This window comes from Erythrolamprus reginae, chromosome 8 (genome assembly GCF_031021105.1).
Source record: "Erythrolamprus reginae isolate rEryReg1 chromosome 8, rEryReg1.hap1, whole genome shotgun sequence".
NCBI classification, from domain to species: Eukaryota; Metazoa; Chordata; class Lepidosauria; order Squamata; family Dipsadidae; genus Erythrolamprus; species Erythrolamprus reginae.
The window spans coordinates 52,043,162-52,069,544 of NC_091957.1; the positions used below are offsets into that span (position 1 = coordinate 52,043,162).

Below are 26,383 nucleotides of genomic sequence, written 5' to 3' on the forward strand. Positions count from 1 at the left end.
TTCAAACAGGTTGGGAGAGTTTTGCACATGCGGAAGTTAACCCACCAAGTAGCCACAGTTAACCACTCTACCTAATTGGAGTCTTCAATGCAGGCTGTCTTGTAAAAATATATTTTACTTTCTTATTATCAAACTGCTTCTCTAAATAAACTATCACTTTTACATTTACCAATAATAATAATAATAATAATAATAATAATAATAATAATAATAATAATAATAAACTATCCACAATACTAGTATACAACTCTTATAACTCTTATTACATCCACCACTGAAACCACTAAGCACTAACCACTAACTACAAACTACCTAGCACAAAACCACTCTGTAACAAACCACACCCATGCAAGGGTGCTACCTGCTTATATAAGTTACAGCCAATCGGGTTGCAGCACAGTTAGCAAACCCAAGATTACATACTCATTATGGCTTACAACAGCCTTTCCCATGGTTACAAACCATTTACTTGCATTGTAATATTACCTCCAGAAATAAACTTATTCCGAGTCTGCGGAGACGGGCGGCATACAAATCCAATCAATCAATCAATCAATCAATCAATCAATCAAGTTAGTTTTGATTTGGTTAACAAAAAATCCTCACTAAAAAAACCCTAAACAAACACACAATCTAATCAGAGTTGAAAAATGTGTGTTCTCAAAAACGACCTCTATTTGAGACAGAATTCTTATCAACATCTCCTTTACATTTTTTTAAATTATTTTTTAAAATATCTTTATTGGTTATTTACATTGATAAAAACAAGACAACATAAAAAGAAAGCATACATATATACAAACGGGACAAAATAAAGCATTATGCTCTATACATTAAGTAGCTTTGGTATCAGAACTTAGAATGGATACCTGCTATCTAGCAGGATATTTTTATTTGCAGCTTATTCATTTGCAACCATTTCAATTCCTACTTCAATTCCTTCTAGGTTCTATCATATCTCAAGACCTAAAATGGTCACCTAACATCAAAAACACCATCAAAAAAGCACAACAAAGAATGTTCTTTCTGAGCCTGCTCAGGAAGCTCAAACTGCCCAAGGAGCTGCTGATACAATTTTTTCCCGAACGCCATCACTCTACTAAACAAATAATCCCCTCAACACTGTCAGACTTTCTACTAAATCTGCACTTCTATTCTACTAGTTTTTCTCATCATTCCTTTCACCCATTTCCTCCCATGTTGACTGTATGACTGTAACTTGTTGCTTATATCCTAAGATTTTTATTAATATTGCTTCTTCATTGCTTATTTGACCCCTATGACAATCATTAAGTGTTGTACCACATGATTCTTGACAAATGTATATTTTATTTTATGTACGTTGAGAGCATCTGCACCAAGACAAATTCCTTGTGTGTCCAATCACACTTGGCCAATAAGAAAATTCTATTCTATTCTATTCTATTCTATTACTAGTGCACGTTAGTCTCCTTAAATTATTAAATTCTCTATGTTCCTTTTCGTTTCAACTATATTGAGCCAGAATCCTTATCAACATCTTCTATACATTTTTTAAAAGGTCATCTGATGGCCTTTCAATCGCTGTTAGATTCGGACTGACCAAAAAAAAAAAAAGGTTTTTAATCAGCTAATGTATTTTGCTGGCTGAACACTGTGTCCTTAATTAAAAGCGATATATTTTCTTCTAACAAGGAACTTTATTCATGTGACTTCATTCAGCCCGGTTATATAAAGAGTACAGTAAGTTGGGGGCAGAAAAAAAAGAAAAGAAGAGAAGATATGAAAGCTGAGTTGTTTCGGGCAATGTCATTACCATTATCTCATGGTTGCTCTCCTAAAAGTAGAACACTGAAGCAGCATGTGATTGGATGCCCGCAGGCATTGGCTGGATTTGCTACCCTGATACTTAACCCGTTAGTAGATCCTCTACTGGATTCCTGCTTACTGTTGTGTTTGGGCCTGGGCCAGCTGTTGTTCCCACAGATGGGAGGGACACGGCACAAAGTGAATGCGAAAGCCTGGCTGACAGCCAGGAAGACGTGGCAGACAGCCAGGAGGACGAGGCCACTGGGACGCAGGATTCAGCAGACAGCCCAGGGGATTTGGCATGCAGTCCCTCAGACAGTCTTTCGTCCCTGGGTTCTTCTGCAGATCAATATATTGATCTGCGTAGCCGAAGAGCTATGCAAAGAAGGGATCGGTTGAAGGAGTATTACAAGTCATTCTAGTAGTACCTGGGCTGGGTGTGGTTCTTATACTGAGGGCTGGGTGTGGTTCCCCTAATGAGGGCTAAAAGGGATAAAAGGGAACAAAGGCCAAGGCAAACTGTGGCTGTTTATCTGTGTTATTTTGTGGTTCCTGCTCTGAAGTTTCTGTTCCGTGCCGTTGGAGTTTTCAACCCAGCTTTTTCAGACAAGTGGGAGGTGAAAACTCTGGGACTTGCTGTTTGCTCCAAAGATTCAAAAGGACTCCTGAAACATCTTTGCTCATTCCAGGTTGTCTTTGTTTGTTTTTTCCTGTGTTTTTGTATGCAGCTGAAGTAAGCCTTTCACTATCTGCGGAGAGGGGCGGCATACAAATCTAAATAAATAAATAAATAAATAAATAAATAAATAAATATCATTGTTTTCGGACACTAAGAACTGTTTTGAGTAACCCTTTTTTGTTTATCTAATACAAGTCTGCTGATTAGCAGAGCATGTGTGTGTTTGATTTCTTTTCCTTGGACTGTTACGCATTGCCTGAGCCCAGTCAGGCAGAACACTTACCAATTCAGATTGGGTGGATGTTTGCAGAAGAGGGTAGCCAGTTATGGATTGTTGTGGTTGGCTTCTGGCCCAGCTCCTGCCCCAAGGAATGTGGAGGTGGAGGTGGGGGAAACATCCACATGCCACAGGCCTGTTTTGCTCCCGATAGAATCTCCCGACGAAGGCTCCTCTGACGAAGGAAGCGTGAGTGGCAGGGAAGGGGGGAGTTTGGCAGACAGCCCAGGAGGAGATCAATCATCCTTATCATCCCTGGATTCTGAACAAGAACTCATGACGGACCCACGCATGTGTAGAGTGATGCACGGGAGAGAACAACTGAAGGATTATTACAGGAGATAAGTGAGGCCACTTGTGGTTGGGTGGGGCTGCTGTAATTAGTGCTACAGATAAAAAGAATAGGTTTAGCCTTGTGGAAGTTTATCTGATACATAGTTTCGTCAAGATCGTGGTTTTGCTGTTTCCCTGTTTAAGACTGCGTGTGGACTTTCTGGACTTTGGAATTGGACTCAATTTCCCAGTTACTGGGTGAGAAATTGACTGCATTTAACCTGTGCCTTGTGTGTACCAGAAAATCCCTTTGACATTTAAAAAGGGAGTTGTTTCTGCTTTTCTATTGATAAAGACCTTTTGTTTTCCTTCTACCGTGGGGTGTGTGTCTGTTTGGACTAATTACCCTGTAATTATGGGCGGTTGGGACACGCCGGCAGAACATGGATGTTGTCTGGTCTCCCAACTTGGGCCTGGCACCTCATTGGCATCCTGCCATCAAAGGCTATCAGGGGAGGAAGGTGTAAGGGCTGTTGCTTGAATGGGCATGACTGGTTTTTAACATAACTGGGGATTTTTGATTGTTTCCTTAGTTTTAATTAATTGGATTAAGCCTATTGCATTCTGTGGTTTCTTTTATATGTTGTAAGCCCCCCCGAGTCCTAGAAGAGGGGCAGCATTGTTGTGGTTGGCTCTGGGCCAGCTCCTGCCCCAAGGACTGTGGGGGTGGATGTGGGTGAATCCTCCCAGTGTCAGAGGCCAGTTTTACTGCCGACTGCTTCTGACAGCGAAGAGTCTGTAGCTGATAGTGGAAGTGAAATGGGATCCTCAGAGGGGATCATGGCAGCCCATTAGATAGTCGCCCCATGAGTGATTCATCATCGTTATCATCACTGGATTCAGAAGCAGAGACATTCATTGATGTGCGCAGATGCACGACAATGTCTAGGAAAGAGCAACTACGTAAATACTACAGGAAATAAGGGAGATCACCTGTGGCTGGGTGTAATTAGACTAATTGTGGGCTGCTGTTAAATTGTCAGCGTTCTGGCCTCTGGGCGTGGAAGTTTATCTGTTCGGTGAAGGAGGACGTGTCTTTTGTATCAGGATTCTACAAGGGCTCTCTTTGAACTGTTTCCAGGACTTTTGAACTAAATCATAGTCACGTTTGTGAGTTGAGAATTCTGGAAGGAGAATGGCTGTGACGTCTTCACAACTGCTTGTTATCTGCTTTGTGTTTGTTTATTGTTCTTCACAGCATTCAAGGCGGTTGCTTTGAAGGTGAGCCCTTTGACTGACTAAAAGTGTGTTTGGCTCCTATTTTAATTTCGATGACTGTGTGTGTCTGAATTGAACTTAATTGAGGGCTCGTGCCGAGAAGCCCGGCAGAACAAGCATATATCACAAACATGTGATACATACAGAATATAGTTGCCGGCTATGAATAAATTAACTGCCTTGAAATGGCCCTGGGTTGGGCCTAGAGGCAAAAAGGAGCTGTGACGTTCCTTCAATATACCAGGGTGATCCGACATAAAAAAACATATAACCCCTCCCTGGTACAGAGCTGAAGGGATCAGGTCTGGTGGCCTAGAGGTTAATTCTCTGCCTTACAAGGCAGAAGCTGTCGGATCAAATCCCAGTAAGGGTGTGGCTAGCTGATGAGGCCAGAACAAGGCCGAAATGGTGCCATCCTAGTCTCCCTTAATTTTAAAATTTCAGCAAAAAACATGTGATACACACACACACACACACATATAAATAAATATCTTCCATTCTCCATCATGTCAGGATGAAACGAGTGGCAAAATCATCACCTCGAGGCTAGACTACTGCAATGCTCTCTACATGGGGCTACCTTTGAAAAGTGTTCGGAAACTTCAGATCGTGCAGAATGCAGCTGCGAGAGCAGTCATGGGCTTCCCCAAATATGCCCATGTTACACCAACACTCCGCAGTCTGCATTGGTTGCCGATCAGTTTCCGGTCACAATTCAAAGCCTTTCATGACACCGGACCAGATTATCTCCGGGACCGCCTTCTGCTGCCCGAATCCCAGCGACCAGTTAGGTCTCACAGAGTGGGTCTTCTCCGGGTCCCGTCAACTAAACAATGTCGTTTGGCGGGACCCAGGGGAAGAGGCTTCTCTGTGGCGGCCCCAACCCTCTGGAATCAACTCCCCCCAGAGATTAGAATAGCCCCCACCCTCCGCGCCTTTCATAAGCTCCTTAAAACCCACCTCTGCCATCAGGCATGGGGGAACTGAGATATTCTTTCACCCTAGGCCTTTACAATTTATGCATGGTATGTCTGTATGTCTGTTTGGTTTTTATAATAAGTTTTTTTTTAGTTATTTTAGTATTGGATTGGATTGTTACATGCTGTTTTTATCATTGTTGTTAGCCGCTGTGAGTCTATGGAGAGGGGCGGCATACAAATCCAATAAATAAAAAAAAATAAAATAAAATCAGGCTGAATCCTGGCATCCGGCTATATCGATCGCAATTAATAGCACACCTCCTTCGCAAATGCAAATGTGGTCCAAAAGGCACGAGGGCAATTTGTCAGCATTAAAACGACTCGGATCAAAATGGACGGCTTGCAGGTTCTGGTGCTTTGGAAAAAGACACGAAAACGAGGGGTTGCTTGCCACCGTCTGCATTTTTCCAGGGGGAAATCGAACGGTGAGAATTCAGGGCACACGTATGGAGCAGGTGGAATGCCTGACCTACAGCATTTTGATTGTGACAGCTGTCATCACCTTAGGATGACGGGGACGGTGCCAGTCATGGGAAAGTGGTTGCTATCTGGATCGTGGCCCAGGACTGGAGTGAAGAAAATTCATTACCATCTGTTCATTCAAAAATAAATTGCGGGGGGAAGACTCGTCTCCGCGGTCTTTATTTCTTTACATTATTATTATTATTATTATTATTATTATTATTATTATTATTATTATTATTATCATCATCATCATCATCATCAATACAACACAGCAAACTAGATCACTATGCTGGATTCCATATTTCATCACCAGTTAAGTGCTGCTTATTCTCATCCTCCTCATTATATATTTATTACCTCCGGAACCGCCTTCTACCGCACGAATCCCAATGAACGATAAGGTCCCACAGAGTTGGCCTTCTCCGGGTCCCGTCGACTAAACAATGTAATTTGGTGGGCCCCAGGGGAAGAGCCTTCTCTGTGGCGGCCCCAGCCCTCTGGAACCAACTCCCCCCGGAGTTTAGAATTGCCCCCACCCTCCCTGTCTTTCGTAAACTACTCAAGACTCATTTATACCGCCAGGCATGGGGGAGTTGAGATATTCCTTTCCCCTAGGCCATTACAAGTTATGAATTGTATGTCTGTGTGTATGTTTGGTTTTATAATAAGGGTTTTTATTTGTTTTATTATTGGATTGTCACATGCTGTTTTTATCATTTTTGTTAGCCGCCCCGAGTCTACGGAGAGGGGCGGCATACAAATCCAATAAATTATTATTATTATTATTATTATTATTATTATTATTATTATTATTAGAAACAAAATCCAGCATATCAAGCTCGTTTGCTGTGTGTTACTGTTTTTGTGAATAATAATAATAATAATAATAATAACAACAACAACAATGATAACAATAACAATAATAATAAGCCGGGGTGGCACAGCAGGTAGAGTGCAGTACTGCAGGCCACTCAAGCTGACTACTAGATCTGCAGGTCAGCAATTCAAATCTCATCACCGGCTCAAGGTTGACTCAGCGGTGGGTAAAATGAGGACCCAGATTGTGGGGGCAATAGGCTGGCTCTATTTTTTTTAAAAAAGTGCTATTGCTAACATGTTGTAAGCTACCCTGAGTCTAAAGAGAAGGGCGGCATTAAAAAAATCAAACAAACAAACAAACTAGAACTCACTGTTGCCTGGTGATTGGTTCAAAGTCACCTACTGGCTTCCAGCCTGAGTTGGGACTAGAACTCTCAGTCACACGGTGCTTGGCCCAAAGCTCTCTAGCTAGCTTTCATGCCTAAGGCAGCACTAGAACTCACTGTCAAAATCATCCAGCTGGCCTAAAATGGAAGGCTTGTTCTGGCTTCTTTTTTTTTTTTTTAACCATTGACCCCATGCTTAGTCTTACTCAAATTTGTCATGGCTTCATGGTCAAGAACTCAACAAAGCTCTGATTAAGCCTTTGGATATCACAAAGTCCCTCAAAATGGAGAAAGGAAGCCATCAACATCTGCGATCGTGCGCTAGCCAGCATCCCCGCGAGAGAATCTTCCATAGTTAAGACTCAGAAGAATGACCTTCCTGGAGCCTCTGCATCATCTTAACGGCGCCAAGCTGTGAGGCTTCTGAAAGGGCCATAGACTCTGTAAATTTAGAAGAAGCAGCAGGCTGAATGGAGCTAAAAACGCTTCGGCTTAGCCAACCATAACAGTTTTAACAGTTCATAAAAAGACGCAAAAACACCTCTTATATTAGCAGCTCATTCGGTTTGTAATGCCACGTGTGGAGCTCTCCGAGGTCCTGAAAATGCCATGATTTGCTGGAATCCAGATGGTTATTTCTTGCATTCACTTTGGACACATTGGCATTATATTGACAGAAACATCTGTTCTCTCAGGTTACTGCCTCCACTCCCTGCTCTCAGATGTCCCGATCCATCAATCCGCAGCCAAGTTTACAGTCTTTTAAATACAGATGCTGGAGGCTCCAATTTCCTACTTTCCTTCGCTTGATCCCCATCTCTCCAGAATATAGAGCAGGGTTTGTCAACCATGATAACTTAAAGAGGTCTTGGACTTTGATTCCCAGGATTCCTGTGCTGGCTGAGGAATTCTGGGAGTTGAAGTCCACACGTCTTCCAGTAGCCAAGGCTCAGCAAAACTGTCGTCAAGAATTGAGCCAGAATGAAAAGAAAAAAGTCTACAATAAACTTATGGAGTCATAACCAACTCATCTTCCTTAAGTCACCAGACAGCTATGGGGTGTGTTGCAAGACAGAGACTGGGCGGGCAGAAATCACCCAGAGATAGAATGCCTAGAGGTGTCTTTAGGACATTTCCCCAATTACAGAATTAATTAATTCTCTAGTCCATTATTTAGAAGATAGAGCATGCCAGACATGCTAATTTAACCACACACACAAAAAGGTTTGGGTCAATTTGAGGCTACATTTAATCCAAGTTAATTGGCAAGGACATTTGACCCAGTTTTCCTGTTTGTATCTCACTTCTACAATAATCTTGCTAAGCACGAGATGGCAAAGATGCTCATAGAAATAAATACTCAGCTATTTTCACCGATGTTTTCAACCAGGCCAGAAAAGTTGCTCTGTTAATAATAATAATAATTTATTAGATTTGTATGCCGCCCCTCTCCAAAGACTTGGGGCGGCTCACAACAATAAGTTAAACAAAAGTACTGGAGAAAAAGGGCCAAAGAAAGATAGGAATCTGGCTAATATATCTAGTGACCATCAAAGTTGAAGGTCACCTATTGGTCAGCATGGGACAATTCACCATAGCCAACTTGCAACAGTCGCCTTGCCATGGCCAATTTGCCATAGTGAATGCACCGTGGCCAATTTGTAGCCCTGATGGTGTTCCTGGTAAAGTTAGAATAGAATAGAGCTGGAAGGGAGCTTGAGGTCTTCTAGTCCAGCCCCTATACCATTTCAGACAAGTAGCTGTCCAGTCTCCTCTTAAAAGCCTCCAGTGATGGAGCATCCACAACTTCTCAAGGCAAGCTGTTCCACTGGTTAATTGTTCTCACTGTTAGGAAGTTTCTCTTTAATTTCAGGTTTCTTCTCTCCTTGATTAGTTTCCACCCATTGTTTCTTGCCCTGCCTTCTGGTACTTTGGAAAATAACTTGACCACTTCTTCTTCTTCTTCTTCTTCTTCTTCTTCTTCTTCTTCTTCTTCTTCTTCTTCTTCTTCTTCTTCTTCATCATCATCACCATCATCATTAGAACAACAACAACAACAACAACAGAGTTGGAAGGGACCTTGGAGGTCTTCTAGTCCAAACCCCTGCTTAGGCACTACTTCAGACAGATGGTTATCCATCATCTGCTTAAAAACTTCCAATGTTGGGGCATTCCCAACTTCTGGAGGCAAGCTGTTCTACGGATTAACTGTTCTGACTGTCAGGAAATTTATCTCTTAGTTCTAAGTTACTTCTCTCCTAGTTTCCACCCATTACTTCTTGTTCTATTCTCAGGTGCATTGGAGAATAGGTTGACTCCTTCTTCTTTGTGGCAACCCCTGAGATACTGGAACACTGCTATCATGTCTCCCCTGGTCCTTCTTTCATTAAACTAGCCATGCCCAGTTCCTGCAACTGTTCTTCATATGTTTCAGCCTCCAGTCCCTTAATCATCTTTGTCGCTCTTCTCTGCACTTTTTCTGGAATCTCAATGTTCTTTTTGCGTTGTGTATTCCAAGTGTGGCCTTACCAAGGCCTTATAAAGTGGTATTAACACTTCACATGATCTGGATTCTATCCCTCTGTTAATGCAGCCTAGAACTGTGTTGGCTCTTTTGGCAGCTGCTGCACACTGCTAGCTCATATTTAAGAGGTTGTCCACTAGGATTCCAAGATCCCTCTCACCATTCTTCATAAGTTTTAGCCTCCAATCCCCCTAATCATCTTTGTTGCTTTACTCTGCACTACTTATGGTAGCCGCTCAAATACCAAGATACTGGGATATTGACCTTCATGCTTCAGGTGTAGAATTAGGCTTAGGAGCTTTGGCCCTGTGTGTTTCCAATCACAGATTCTTTCTTAATGGAGTAGAAAATAGGTACTCAGTGGGTTCCAGCTGACATGATTATGTTCACAAATGAGCCAGCCACAATTCAGTCAAGTGTATTCAGAAACCTGAGTTTTATCTTTACTTTCCGGTTGAGTCTGTCACATGCAAAATGAGATTAACTGTTGTTAATTTTAAGCATGTTGTCTGGATATTACCAACATTGAAAAATAATGATTTTTTTTTAAAAAACCCTTTCATCTAAGAAAAAAACTGTTAAGGGTGGATTGCTCTTTGAAGCAAAGGTGACAATAAAGGCAGATTTATACAGTGAAGGAAATGTTGCATTGGAAAAAACGGTTACAGTTCTTTCCTCTACAATTCAGTAAATTCTTGATTTAACAGATGTCAATTTTCTGGATGAGGGAAAAAAACTTCTATATAGAAACATAGAAGATTGACAACAGAAAAAGACCTCCTGGTCCATCTAGTCTGCCCTTAGACTATTTCCTGTATTTTATCTTAAGATGGATATATGTTTATCCCAGGCAGGTTTAAATTCAGTTACTGTGGATTTACCAATAATATCTGCTGGAAGTTTATTCCAAACTTTATAAAGATATACTTTATCTTCCTATGCACAAAAGGGGGGAAAACTTTTATATGCATTATCTTTCTATGCCTGTATAACTTCCTATTCATTATTTTAAGCGTGCATAAAATATATAAAATATGCATGTGTAAAATCTCATTTGCTATTTGCCATACTGCCAAACCTCCATTCAGTTTTAACATAAATTCTGTTTTAAAAGATATCTTTTCATCTCATCTATCTATTAAGTGGAGGGTTTACGTGTAATTGAAATGACTGGCAGGGCAAATGACCTGTACCACCAAGGAAGCACTAATTTTTTAAAGTGCATCATTTATGTCTGAACTGATTGCTATCTCCTCTGATGCAGGCCACCCTGTCAACCTGTTTTGAAAGGGGATGGACGAAATACATACATTAGATAATAATAGCAGGAGCATTGATGTTCGGAGACGGTCTTTCCATAGTTGCTATGGAGCCCCAGCATTTCATAACACATTTATAAGGCACCAGACATTTTCAGCTTATGAGCTTCCTAAGGTCGTCTCTATATGCCGCGCAAAACAGGTCAACAATGGAGGGGCGCATCACTCCTTAAAGACTATGCACCTAAGCAGGTGGTGTAAGACCCCTGGAGAAGGGAGACCTAGAAATCCAAATAGATAGATAGATAGATAGATAGATAGATAGATAGATAGATAGATGATAAGTAGGTAGGTAGGTAGGTAGGTAGGTAGATAGATAGATAGATAGATGATTGATTGATTGATTGATTGATTGATTGATAGATATAGATAGATAGATAGATAGATAGATAGCCTGACTTCCTGCATATATGGATTTAAGTGCATTAAAAGATAAAGCATTGTACACACACACACACACAAACAAACAAACACACACACACACACACACATAACACATAAGCACTACATGCGGGTCCAAACTCAGTCTCCATCCTCAGGAAATTCTCGATGTAACCGTAATGGAATTTGGAGCACCCAAACTTGGCCTGACCCTCAGCTGTCAGACACAGAGAGACTTAATTTAGCTCTGCTGACAGAGCGAATTAATTTCAACTCTCCCAAACGAAACTCCGGGCTGGATTCCACTCTATTTCCCTTTAACCATCATTTCGAATGCCAGATTCTCCTTGCTTGAAGGAAAACGGCCTCGGAATAATTAAGCCCCCTAATTGAGAGTAGATATGTTTAAACATATGCCCTATCTATCTATCTATCTATCTATCTATCTATCTATCTATCTATCTATCCATCCATCCATCCATCCATCCATCCACCCACCCACCCACCCACCCACCCACCCACCCACCTATCCACCTATCCACCTATCCACCTATCCACCTATCCACCTATCCACCTATCCACCTATCCATCTATCCATCTATTTCGATTTATCTGCTGCTCAACTCCAATAGGACTCTGGGCAGTTTATAATCATGATAATAAATACGAACAATGTAACAGGATACCCATAGCAAGCTCACCTGCAGAGCCCAATCAGGAATTCGTAACCAGTGAAGGGCTGCAATTTTTTTTACTCCCACATTGTGGCTGTGGGTTATTTTGTGGATGTGGTTTGCTGGCCATGTGACCAGGTGGGAGTGGCTTGACGATCATGTGATGGGGAGTGGCTTAAAGGTCATGTGACTGGCTTAAAGGCGGTCAACTTGACGTCACTCACATCAAGGGTTAGGGTGCCTGGCCTCTCCTTGCCTCAAAGAGATACAATTTCCCTATCTATTTACTATGACTGAACATCCAAAATATACTCTTTAATTCTATGTATATATGCCATACATATATATTATTTATTTATTATTTATTTATTAATTATTTAGATTTGTATGCCGCCCCTCTCCGCAGACTCGGGGCGGCTCACAACAAAATAAAACAATTCATGACAAATCTAAATTATAGTTTAAAATATTTTAAAAACTCCATTTACTAAGCAAACATACATACAAACATACCATGCATAATTATACACAGTCACACAAAAATATACATTATCTACTATATAAACTGTAGGTGTATGTACACACACACAAACACGCACACACAGCTCTTCTAAAATTATACGTTTGGTTTTATAATAAGGGTTTTTTTAGTTGTTTAGTATTGGATTTTTACATGCTGTTTTTTGTCACTGTTGTTAGCCGCCCCGAGTCTGCGGAGAGGGGCGGCATACAAATCCAATAAACAAATAAAATAAATAATACACATTCAACCTAATTTACTGTGATAAAAAAAACATACCTAGGGAAAAAAAGAAAAAAAAATCAATTTTTTTTCCTACCGGTTTTGCGTACCTGACTATACCCCTAGGAGCCCATCACTGTTCATAACCCCTTGAAGGAAATGAAACACTTACTCTGAAGAATTCTTTGGTCGAACCAGAATCCAAAGTCCCGTAGGCGATCTCGGTCTGCTTCGCCAGATCTTCGGCACTTTCGATGGGTGACACCATTCTTTCCACCGTGAGGAAGGCAGCCAGGTTGGCAGTGTAGGATGAGATGATGATGAGGGTGAAGAACCACCAAACGCCACCAACGATTCGCCCTGAGAGAGACCTAAGAAATTGGAGATGTGGTTACTTTGCTATAGGCCGGTCTTCAATCTTCCTCGGGGAGAGAAATCCCAGGTGGTCCAAACAGAAGGGGAATAAAAAAGGAAAAAGAACCAATATTGGCATTATCGGAGTCTAGAAATTCACTGTGCATTAAATTCATGGCATGGAAATATCACAAGAATGCATAGGTCAGTGATGGCGAATCTATGGCCATATCTAAGGGCACGAGATGTTGCCCTATGTCTGTCTGGATATCTACGCAGTAGAACTGGACAAGATACCAGAATTTATATTGTGGCAATTTAAGAACCGGTGCAGAGAAATAACAAAGACAGTTTTTAAAGAAAAAAAATAGTAAACAGTTTTACTCTTCGGTGCAAGCAAAATATCTTCAGCCTTAGTCTTCTATTTACATGGAACAAACTTTACTCTATCTATATACAGTACATTAAAGCTTACTTACAAGTAGATACTAATCCAGTTCAGTTTCTCCATATCAGCACTACAGCTCTAATTCAATATCTTAACTCAGGCTCAAACTGCTTCAGCCAGCCAACTAACAATATCAGAGGACAGCTAACAGCTCACCATTGTAAAGTAGCTTTGCATTTTATAATGCTCTGGCCCAATCAGATTGCAGTTTGCACCCAATGACTCAGCATTCAAGAGGCTTGCAACCTTCTTTTACCTTATATGGTAATATAATGGAATATCAGCTAGGATTGAGCAAACCCTTGACAATGTCAGTTCCAGATGCTAAGCTCACTGGCCAGCTGATTTTCAGCCTTCTTTCTGACTATTTTTACTCTCCCCAGGCTTCAGAAAAGCAAATAAATGGCCCATCACTGACCTAGGATTTAATGCATTGTGAAAAACCAGAAACAGAGGAAAAATGAATAAACCAGAAAGAGGGAGGAAGGGAGGGAAGAGAGAGAGAGACAAAGGAAAGAAAGAAAGAAAGAAAGAAAGAGAAGGGAAGGAAGGAAGGAAGGAAGAAGGAAAGAAAGAAAGAAAGAAAAAGAAAGAAAGAAAAAAGGAGGGAAGGAAGGAAGAGAAGAGAAGGGAGGAAGGGAAGGAAGAGAAGAGAGGAAGGGAAGGAAGGGGGAGGGAGAGAAATAAAGAAAGAAAGAGAAGGGAAGGAAGGAAGAAGAAAAGAAAGAAAGAAAAAGGGAGGAAGGAAGGAAGGGAAGAGAAGGGAGGAAAGGAAGGAAGAAAGAAAGAAAGAGAAGAGAGGAAGGGAAGGAAGGAAGAGGAGAGAGAGAGAGAAAGAAAGAGAAGGGAAGGAAGGAAGGATGGAAGAAGGAAAGAAAGAAAGAAAAAGGAGGGAAGGAAGGAAGAGAAGAGAAGGAAAGAAAGGAAGGAAGAAGGAAAGAATGAGAAGAGAGGAAGAAAGAAAGAAAGAAAGAAAGAGAAGGGAAGGAAGGATGGAAGAAGGAAAGAAAGAAAAAGAATAAGAAAGAATGAAAGAAAAAGGAGGGAAGGAAGAAAGGAAGGAAGAGAAGAGAAGAGAGGAAAGAAAGGAAGGAAGAAGGAAAGAAAGAGAAGAGAGGAAGAAAGAAAGAAAGAAAGAAATTCTTCTGCAGGAAAAGTTGCTAGAGCCGTTTTGACGTTCATTAGAGCACCCGCCTGTCTGCAAGTCAAGATTGCACAGCACAAACATTTATAATTTATAAACCTGATTTACAGTGCTAGTGACCTAAGCTCCAGATTACCCTTTCAGCTGGCAGCTCTCACACGAGAGGTGGGGGAAACGTCTTTATTTTAATTCCACCGTATAGTAACTGCATTTGGTGTTTTAAAAAAAAAAAAAAACACAAAGTAGGTAAAACTAAAGACAGGCTACTTTTCCTGCTCTTTTGCTGCAGTGAATTCAGGCAGCATGGAATTCCTTGCAAGAGAGAGAGAGAGAGAGAGAAGAGAGAGAGAGAGAGAAGAGAGAGAGAGAGAGAGAAGAGAGAGAGAGAGAGAGAAATGTTCTGTAGCTGCTGATGAACTCTGGTTGTCTGTTCTGACCCATCTCCCAAACGTGTCAAGCAAGCTGTTGGTAACTAAACATTCCCTTTATTAGGTGCCTCACCAGCCCTGGCCCGGAGTCTCTCTCCATCTCACACACACAGCAGGCCAAAGAAATCTTGAAGTGCCTGTGAAAGTGAAGCTCGCTCCATTTTCCCCCTGAAATGGCCCCAAAACACCAGGAACAAAACCAGTAATGAATGGGTTGCCAGCCAGTAGACGCCACACTGCGTACTGGTAGCGAAAATGGAGCTATGCGCACAGCTCCAGGTGACCAGCAGGTGGCTACGGGTACCCAAGTGAGATTTGGCTTCTGTGCATGAGCAGGAAGTGATTTTTTGTTTCCGATTCTTTGCTTCCATCCATGCGCGGAAGCAAAAATAATCACCAACATCTCATGCAGATGTGCAGAGTTCCTACTTACCAATGCGCGCAGAGCTCCAAGTGATTGGCATGCAAGCACATAGGTTCAAGGGAGATTTAGCTTCTGCACATGTGCAGGAAGTGAGATCTCACAAGAGGACATGTGCACAAAAGAGATTTTGGTGGTCTTTGGCGATTTTTTGCTTCCAGGCAAGCGCGGAAGCAAAAAAAATCACTAACATCTCACGCGGTCGTGTGTTCTCTTGTGAGATTTTGGTTTCTTGAGCATGCACACAAGCCAAATCTCACTCCGAAGTGTGTGCATGGTCACTGGACATGCATTAACGTTAACAGCTTATCACAGTCTCTTAAAATACAGCTAAACTTTTTTTGTGTGTAATTCATTGCATTTTCTATCAACTCACTCTCCTTTGTAATCAGCAAAAGTCTTACGGGGTTGTTTCGACAAAATTCCTCACCAGTCGACTAAAGCCACTGAAGTGTTGTCTAAAGTGTTGTCTGAAGTGAACAATTAAAGTGTTGTCTCTCCGCCGATCAAGTGTGAAGACAATCAGTTTTACTCCGCATTCACAATATCGAACTGTTGTGGTTAGCTCTGGCCCAGCTCCTGCCCCAAGGACTGTGGATGTGGGGGAGACATCCACATGCTGCAGGCCTGTTTTGCCCCCCATGGAATCTGATGATGAAGGCTCCTCTGACCAAGAAGACATGAGTGACAGGGAGGAGGAGAGTGTGGCAGACAGCTCAGAAGGAGATCAATTCTCTAGCTCCTCCTTGGATTCGGAAAAAGAGTTAATGATACAGCCACGCATGCGGAGAGCGATGCATAGGCAGCAACAACTGAGAGATTATTATCAAAGAAAATGAGGCCACCTGTGGTTGGGTGGGGCTGTGGTCATTAGTGAGGCTGCTATAAATAGCAGCCTGTGGGTTTGGCCATTGTGGAGGATTATCTGATCGTTGTGTTTCATGACTGCGTTACTGACTTTTGACTTTTTGTGTGCTGATTTTCCCCCGCTTTGAAACTAAACCAGAGCAAAGTGTGTTCCACTTTGTGAAAGAAGAAGGACTGTGAATTGTCTCACAGCTGCAAGCTAAGTATCTCAGAACTGATAAGGGACTTGTATAAATTACCATTTTTTTTGGAGACGAGTGCTCTTTGCTATACAAAAAGAGGGCTTGGTTTAAGTGACTTTTCATTATAAAGAACATTGTTTTGAATTTTCAAACGTGTCTGTCTCTGAAATTTGTACCTGTGAATTTTTGGGAGGATTCTACCAGAGAGCCCGACAGAACATCGAACCGAGAAAACCCAGCGGTTCCAAATGGTCCTTATTACAGTCCCGATGCATGAATCATATCACGTATGCAGTGAAGGACTCCACTTACCTTTTCTTACTGGTACTGGGTTCCCAAGGCCGGCGAGGGCGCGCAAGCACTTGAGACGTATGCATGTGCCCCTGTGCACGATTTTGCTTCTGCACATGCGCTTGAAGCAAAATCCCACACGAAAACATTTGCCCGGGCAAGATTCCGGCAATTTTTACCCTCTTTTTTTTTTTGCTTTTGTGCATGTGCAGAAGCAAAAAAAGGCGAAAATTGCCAAAATCTCATCCGCATTACCGTCCTCGTGCAAAATTTTGCTTTGTCCCTCATGCGACTTTGCTTCTGTGCATGCGCAGAAGCAAAAAAAAGAGGCACAAATTGCCAGAATCTTGTCCGCACAAGCATTGTGTGGAATCTTGCTTTTGGGTGCATGCGCAGAAGTGAAGTATCCCCGGGGCGTGGACACTTGTGTCAGGCGAGGGCGCCCATGCTGAACTCCGGAGCCCACTAAAAAGTCCTAACGGATCCCCGATTCCATTCATACTGGGTGGGGCCCGTCACTACACACATGACCAGAAGAGACAGATCTCTTTAGGTCAAAAAGACCTTTCCGAAAGCAATTTTAGGATCACCCAAAAGGAGTTCACCCAACCCTTTACTTGCAGGGTCCATACTTCGTATTGGATTTTAGCAGTTGGATAAAATAAAATAAAAATTAAAAGAAGCAAGATCTAAATATCAATAGCAATTAAAGGATCAATAAAGGGATTTCAAAGATTGTTGCCAAATCGAAGAGCACAGAGAGATATCTCGAGAGAAAGATTTAGGCGGTTGTGTGGAGTTTAAAGTATTAAGATGCTATCAATGAGGGCACAAGTCATAGGATGTTATAGTACGTGTTATCGAGAAAAGAGAATATGGATAGCTTAGGGTTGAACTGTGAAGTCCTTGGAGCTCTCTGAGCTGGGTGGTTTTCTTCCAGATGTTTTCATATACAATTGGGTAACATCACCAGTCACAGAGGAGGTGAGATTTGTGGAGTAGAGGGAGGAGGAGGAGGAGGAGGAAGCTGTAGTGTCCTTAATGCAGTCTATGCTTGGGGGCTTTCTTCCAGATGTTTTCATATACAATTGGGTAACATCATCAGTCATAGAGGAGGTGAGATTTGTGGAGTAGAGGGAGGAGGAGGAAGAGGAGGAGGAGGAGGAAGCTGTGGTGTCCTTAATACTGTCTAATCTTGGTACGTTTCTTGCAGACATTTCAATACCCAACTAGGTAACATTATCAGCACTAGAAGGGAGTGGTGGCTTGACTTTGTATATAAGGAGGGACCCAAAGACCCCGATGTAATAAAACAACAGCAAAAATCCAACCAAATTGAGAGATCACCGAGGACCCCAAAGTAATTGTGATATTCTCTTTCTTATAAATTACTGGAGACATCATTAAATCTTAACTCTAGTTCACCAGCATATGGATATATACTTTTTCCATCTATGAAAATTGGCTTTGGGCTCTCCCCTCTGTTTCCATGTGTATCAAGCCTGGAACCTGGAAACCAGAAGCCACAAAGGATCCCCCAGACTGGATTCCAGAAAATGCAAAAAACAAAAAATTAAAATTAAATACTAGTGTTCTGTCGGGCTCTCTGGTAGACTTCTCCCAAAAATTCACAGGGACAAATTTCAGACACACACACGTTTGAAAATTCAAAACAATGTTCTTTATAATGAAAATTCACTTAAACTAAGCCCTCTTTTTCTATAGCAAAGAGCACTCCTCTCCAAACAACCTGGTAATTTGTACAAGTCCCTTACCAGTTCTGTGATACTTAGCTTGCAGCTGTGCGGCAATTCACAGTCCTTCTTCTTTCACAAAGTGAAACACACTTTGCTCTGGTTTAGTTTCAAAGTGGGGAAAAATCAGCACACAAAAGGTCAAAGTCAGTAAAGCAGTCATGAAACAGAACGATCAGATAATCCTCCACAATGGCCAAACCCACAGGCTGCTCTTTATAGCAGCCTCACTAATGACCACAGCCCCACCCAACCATATGTGGCCTCATTTTCTTTCATAATAATCTCTCAGTTGTTGCTGCCTATGCATTGCTCTCCGCATGCGTGGATGTATCATTAACTCTTGTTCTGAATCCAAGGAGGAGCTAGATAATTGATCTCCTTCTGAGCAGTCTGCCACGCTCTCCTTCTCCCTGTCACTCATGTCTTCTTGGTCAGAGGAGCCTTCATCAGCAGATTCCACTGGGGGTAAAACAGGCCTGCAGCATCTGGATGTCTCCCCCACATCCACAGTCCTTGGGGCAGGAGCTGGGCCAGAGCTAACCACAACAACTAGTTGGGAAGCAAAGGAATATGCTCATGGATCAGGTAATCCTCTATTTACAATTGGTAGCTTAGGGATCATTCAAAGTTAGAACAGATCCTCTTTCCCTCTGCAAAAAAAGGGATTTATGATTTGACGTCTGAGGTCAGCCCCACCCTCTGTGATCACATGGTCACATTTTGGGCCCTTGGCAACTGGCCCACATTTACTGCCTTTTGCAGAACATGCAATTCTGTAATTCTGCATTGATTAAAAATGTACATCTATCGCTCAAGGCAAACCAAAGCTTTATGGAACTTGGTAATCAGTCATGAAAATATGTCTTTCTGCGTCTTTCTTTTTGCGCCCCCCCTCTTTAATTGAGCATTAAGTGTGAATTCCATCCACATAAGCCACAATTGCAATGTTGTGCAGTCCTCTATAAATGATTTTTTTCAGATGGTTTCGATTAAATACTGGCCTAGAATTATTCTATGATTATTAGTTCAATAATGATAATTACTGTTTCATGTAAAGCTTAGCTATGAGGGCTGTTTTGTTGACTTCTCCATCTGGCCACAACCCTAGAACTGCCTGCTATCTCTCCGTCAATTGTTAAACGCTCCTGCCTCTCTTTAGTCTCTGGATCCAGGCAAGGATCAGTGCAACCAGCTGAGACCACCCAAATAACAGACCAAAGTGAAAATAATGATCAGTATGATCAGATGAGAGGTTGAACAAAATGACGCCTAATGGCTTTGAAGCAGATTGTTATAGTTTTGGAAACACCGTGATTTGGTTTTGTTATATCAATAAATAAGAGATTTCTTTCTTTCTTTTGCTTGAAGATAATCCTATCTCTTCCAGCCTATTTCTCAGGGCTCTATCCTTCCTTCCTTCCTTCCTTCCTTCCTTCCTTCCTTCCCTCCCTCCCTCCTTCCTTCCTTTCCATCCATCCATCCATCCATCCATGTCTGTCTATTTTCTATCTGTCATCTATCTGTCATCTATCTATCTATCTATCTATCTATCTATCTATCTATCTATCTATCTATCTATCCACCCACCCACCCACCCACCCACCCACCTACTTACCTACCTATCTATCTCTTCCTCCTTCATCATCATCTTCATCTTCATTATCATAATCATTTATCCATCCTCTATCATCCACCCACCTACTCAACCCATGTCTGCTTGTCTGACTGTCTTTTTTCTTTCTTCACCATCCTTAGATTAGAATTGCCCCCACCCTCCTTGCCTTTCGTAAGCTACTTAAAACCCACCTCTGCCGCCAGGCATGGGGGAATTAAGACTTTTGTCTCCCCCTAGGCCGTTACAACTGTATACATAGTATGTTTGTATGTATGGTTTTTATATATTAAGGGGTTTTAATTTGCTTTTAGTATTGGATTTTATTGTATATTGTTCATGATTGTTGTTAGCCGCCCCGAGTTTTCGGAGAGGGGCGGCATATAAATCCAATAAAACTTGAAACTTGAAACTTAAACTTATGATAATCATCCATCCATCCATCCACTCACATCTGTCTGTCTGTCTGTCTGTCTGTCTGTCTGTCTGTCTGTCTGTCTGTCTGTCTGTCTGTCTGTCTATCTATCTATCTATCTATCTATCATCTATCTATTAAACTATCTATCTATCTAATCTATCAATCTATCTATCTATCTATCTATCTATCTATCTATCTATCTATCTATCTATCTATCTATCTATCTGTGATTAGATACATGCACTTCAATGGACTCACAGGCCAAATTAAGAAGCAGAATATAGAGATACTCTTGCTAATATACAACTTACAGCCAATGGGAAACAGCTAGAGTTGGTCACAGACTCCAAGGACCTCCATTCTCCACAAGACCATATGAGACTTTGGACTTTTCTTATACCAGAGGTTTGAGTGGCAGGATATGTCCCATCTAGTATAAAAACCTGAGTCCCCTAAATAGGTAAACAATAAAAGCTGTATGGTGTTTCAGATCCAACGGCCAAATGATGCTTCAGAGTGTCTGAGGTTATTTCTCTGCTATTCCATAAAGTGAATGCATCTTTCCTGGAGATCATGCCGAGTGGAGTTGCCTTGTAAAGCTGCAGACAGATGCTGTGTGAACTGGTGTGTGTGTGTGTGTGTACCCCGCTAGTACTATGTACCTAACTGGTTGGGTTTGGCAATATATAAAACAAACCAACAATGTATGCTTAAATGTATTGAAATACTATTGCTTTAAGAGGTAGTGTTACAGATGGCCACAAGAGGGAGCCAGAAGCATGATTTTCTCTCTCTGCTATTCCTATTATTACGAATCCCAGCGACCGGTTAGGTCCCACAGAGTCGGCCTTCTTCGGGTCCCGTCGACTAAACAATGTCGTCTGGCAGGACCCAGGGGAAGAGCCTTCTCTGTGGGGGCTCTGACCCTCTGGAACCAGCTCCCCCCTGAGATTAGGATTGCCCCCACCCTCCCTGCCTTTCGTAAACTCCTTAAGACCCACCTCTGCCATCAGGCATGGGGGAACTAAAACATCTCCCCCTTGCCCATGTTGTTTTGCCATTTGATTGATTGACTGTGTGCCTGTTTTTTTATATATATTGGGACTGTTTAATGAATTTCCTAACTTAAATTGTAATTAGATTGGTGGGCATTGGATTTGTTACTATGTACTGTTTTTACTATTGTTGTGAGCCGCCCCGAGTTTGCGGAGAGGGGCGGCATATAAATCCAATAAATCTAATCTAATCTAATCTATTATGTTCTCTGTGACTGCTGTAGTAGGAATGGTGTGTTAAACACTGATTTATGTATTTGTAAGCTGAACAAGTAAGACTTATAGTATTGTATATGTATTGACTGATTTAACTGTGGTGTATGACTAGGACTATTCTTGACTAAGATATTTCCCAAAGTAAATAATATTTTATACATTTAATGTATCTGACTTGTATTACTGAACCATTACTCGTATCTCTGGGCTATCACTGGATATATGCTAGAACTCCACGCTTCCTCTGTGTATGAGTATCTTTGAAAACTCTGAGATAGTTCTACACACTCCTTAACATATCCCTTAGACCAGGGGTCAGCAACCTGTAGCTCTGGAGCCACATGTGGCTCTTTCATCCCTCTGCTGTGGCTCCCTGTCACTCAAGATATGCATCACAACTGCCAATGTGCGACACACACTGGCATGCAATTTATTAAGCTTTTTACCCCTAGTAGGCCAACCATGGATAAATCCAAGAAAAGAAAAGTTTCAGAAGAAAACAGAATCTTTAATTTGAGTCTATATGCTATTTTTGTGGCCACTTAGGAAATACAGTAGTACCCCTAGATACTAGCATAATTCATTCCAGAAGGGAGCTTGTATGTCGAGCAACTCGTATCTGGAACAAATAACTTTAGACGTTGTTTTTCCCCGCCGAGATAACCAAAAGCAAGGATTCTTGCGCCACCTAGTGGACGCTTGGCTCATATCCCGAATTTGAGCTCAGGATTGGAACAGAAATGTCTCTCCCCTCGTGGCTCGTATCTTGAAATACTCTCGTGTGGAGCAGCTCGTATCTAGAGGTACTACTGTAATCAGGCATGGGAAGAGTTTTGTGGCTCCCGGTGTTTTCTTTTGTGTGGGGAATGGATCCGAATGGCTCTCTGAGTGTTTAAGGTTGCCGATCCCTCCTTTAGACTCTGGAGCAGCTTCCTGCCTTCGAATCCCAAAGTGCCACACAAGCCACTAAAGGCTTATCTTCAGATACTAACAAAGATTAGCGACGAGATTCTATTACTGAAGAAGAACAAGTCAAATGGAAACCAACCAACCAATTGAGTGCCCACAGCTTTCCACATGATGTCCTATGCTTATTTTCCCGGTCCATTAATGGCTAAGTACATGGTCAACAGCAATTTAAAATGCTAGCGGCACACATTATCTTTAGAGCAAGCAAACAGCAAAATTGCATTTGTGGTTTCTAGGATTCAACTGCAAAGCATCCATGCACAAGGAGGAAGTTAGAAGTTGCACTCAAACAGGGGGGAACAACGGAAAAAACTTTGGTTGGAAAAGAACAAAGCTTGATGCCACACAAACAAATTTCTCAGGGCTTGGGGGAAGCTGGTTTAAGACTGTCGGGTTAATTTTCGGTGTTTCTTAACTTTTGCAACTGTAAAGATGTGTAGATTTCAACTCCCAGAATTCCCCAGCCAGCAAAAGGGAATTGAATTCCACACGTCTTAAAGTTGCTAAGGTTAGGGAACACTGATCTACAATGAACACTGATGGGAGTTTCATTCTATATATGTCTTAAAGTTGCCAAGTCCTAAAGATATTAGTTGTAATGTAATTAGCCTCTACTAATGATTGAAGGGAATGAGATAGCTACCACTGGATATCTCTCCCTCCTGTTATTCCATGATTACCAGAAGCCAAAAAAAAGTCACACATGGACGGTACATTTTGCAAGCCCCTAGACTTCCAAAAAGATTCAGCAGTTTTGGACTGGGTGCCCAAACAGGTTAGCCAAGAATCCTAGTCAAGAATCCTGGCTTGGAGGATCCCAATGTTACACTGGGGGGCTGTAAGAATAACTTGAATAGCAATAGCATGTAGACTTATATACCACTTCATAGTGCTTTTACACCCCCCTCTGAACAGTTTACAGAATCAGCATATTGATTCTGTAATTGTATTGATTTAGCATATTAATTCTGTATTGATTCTATGACCTATAAAGCCCTTCATGGCATCGGACCAGAATATCTCCGAGACCGCCTTCTGCTGCACGAATCCCAGCGACTGATTAGGTCCCACAGAGTGGGCCTTCTCCGGGTCCCGTCAACTAAACAATGTCGGTTGGCGGGCCCCAGGGGAAGAGCCTTCTCTGTGGTGGTCCCGACTCTCTGGAACCAGCTCCCCCCAGAGATTAGAACTGCCCCTACCCTCCTTGCCTTTCACAAACTCCTTAAAACCCACCTTTGTCGTCAGGCATGGGGGAACTGAGATATCTCCCCCGGGCCTATACAATTTATGTATGGTATGTTTGTAGGTATGTCTGCTTAAAAATGGTTTTTTTTAACTATTTAAAATTTAAAATTTTAAATCATTAGATTTGTCAGGAACTGTTTTTATTGTGTTGTGAGCCGCCCCGAGTCTGCGGAGAGGGGCGGCATACAAATCTAATTAAAAATAATAATAATAATAATAATAATAATAAAAAAAAATATTGCCCCCCAACAATCTGGGTCCTTATTTGACCCACCTCAGAAGGATGGAAGGCTGAGTCAACCTTCAGCCAGTACTGAGATTTAAACGGCTGAACTACAGCTAGCAGTTAGCTGAAGTAGCCTGCAGTGCTGCACTCTAACCACTCCGGAGTGAGGACAAATCAAGGGAAATATTTCTTCTAGAGGGTCCTTGGTTGATGGGATTCACTTCCAGAAGAGGTCGTGACAGCTGTCAGCCTTGATAGCCTCAAGGCAGGATTAGACAGATTCATGGATGCCAAGTGTATCGGTGGTTATTGAAATGGATGTCCATGTGCCGCCTCTATGTTGGTTGAGGCAGGCAGGGTTCCCTTGGGTACCATTTGTTGGGGGTCAAGGGAAAGGGAGGGTCTTGCCTTCTCTTTCTGCTCAAGATCCCCATGGACAATTGGTGGGCCACTGAATGCTGGACTTGATGGGCTTTGGCCTGATTCAGCAGGGCTCTTCTTATGTTCTTATGTAGAAGGTATGGTTTGGGTCTCCTCAACTCGGAACTTATACTTGGTGGGTCCTAGGCAGTGGTGGGTTGCTCCTGGTTCAGTCCAGTTCAGCGAACCCGTAGTGGTGGTGGCAGGAGGCTCCACCCACATGCATGTAAACTATTAATGATGGGATTTAGAACCTATACTGATCCTAGGACAGTGATGGCGAACCTGTGGCACTCGTGGCATGCAGAGCCATATCTGCTGGCACACGAGCCATTGCCCTAGCTCAGCTCCAATGTGCATGTTTGTGCCAGCCAGCTGATTTTTGGCTCATACAGAGGCTCTGGGAGGGCATTTTTAGCTTCTGGAGAGCTTTCAGGGGGTGGGAAAGGAAGTTTTTACCCTCCTCTAGCCCCCGGGAAGCCTTTGGAGCCTGGGGAGGGTGAAACACGAGCCTGCTGGGCCCACCAGAAGTTGGGAAACAGGCCGTTTCCAGCCTCCAGGGGGTGGGGGAAGCTGTTTTTACCTTCCCCAGGTATTGAATTATGGCCGTGGGCATTCACACATCCGTAATAGTGCACACACACATGCTCTTTCGGCACCGGAGGAAAAAAAGGTTTGCCATCACTATCCTAGGAGATGGGCCTTTTTTGCTGTGGCACCCACCTTATGCAACATTCACCTATGATTTAGTTCCAGATATTTCAGAGGTCCTTTCAGAAAACCTGGCTATGTCATCAGGCCAATGCTCTTTCGGCACCGGAGGAAAAAAAGGTTTGCCATCACTGTCCTAGGAGATGGGGCTTCTTTGCTGTGGCACCCACCTTATGCAACATTTACCTATGATTTAGTTCCAGATATTTCAGAGGTCCTTTCAGAAAACCTGGCTATGTCATCAGGCCAATGAGCCACTGGAACGTGACACATTAAGACGGCTCCACCATCGTGGTTCCTGTTTACTCTCTCCTGTGTTGGGATGGTTCTATTTTTGATGGTTCTTGTTTAATAATTTTTGTATCTAGGTTTATTGCCCTGTTTTAATGGTTGCACGCTGCCCAAAGTCACTTTATATAAAATGGAGAGCCATTTAATTTACTCACTAAATGTGAACTGTTCAGAGAGAGAATTCAGTCTAATTGAATACAATAAAACAAATGTTTCTAAAAGGTCAAAGAGGGAGGAGGAGAGGAAAGGAAAGACACAAGCATTGCACTTCTAAGCAGACACGTTAGGCCAGGATAAACCTCACACACACACACGCCGAGCTCTTTGTGAATCGCAAAAAGACTGTTCCGAATTCGGCAGTGTTTATCCAAGGACAAAGTGGATTAAACTAGACCCATGACGGGGAGAAGAGGATAATCCCAATTCCATCGATTCTGCTCATAAAGGCTGAAAACTCGAGGAACAATTATAGCACGGCCTACTGCTCAGTGCCATGGAACACATTTCGCGCTGCCTGGGATTCCAAATTAAATCCAGGTTTTAAGAAAAGCCTCAGCTCAGAGAAGAGGCTGTAAAACATTGCATTTATGCAGGGCCGAAAAAGGAAAAGGGAAAAAAAAAATCCCGATTGAAACGGAACAAAGGAAAGATTCGGTTCAGGCTAAACTTTAAAGTTCTCCCCAAAATTTTGCCTTTGCTCCCGGGGAATGGGAGAAGTAAAGCCCCTTACTTCTGCAAACACC

At 42.3% G+C, this 26,383-nt stretch overlaps 1 protein-coding gene across 4 annotated transcripts in view; it reads right to left on the reverse strand.

Moving 5' to 3' along the window:
• GRIA3 (glutamate ionotropic receptor AMPA type subunit 3) overlaps window positions 1–26,383 on the reverse strand; it is a 193,894-nt gene that overhangs the window by 35,356 nt on the left and 132,155 nt on the right. For all 4 annotated transcript variants that reach the window (XM_070759890.1, XM_070759891.1, XM_070759888.1 and 1 more), the window contains exon 12: window positions 12,758–12,956. In XM_070759890.1, the coding sequence (XP_070615991.1) occupies window positions 12,758–12,956 (199 nt within the window). The remainder of the gene's footprint in view (window positions 1–12,757; window positions 12,957–26,383) is intronic.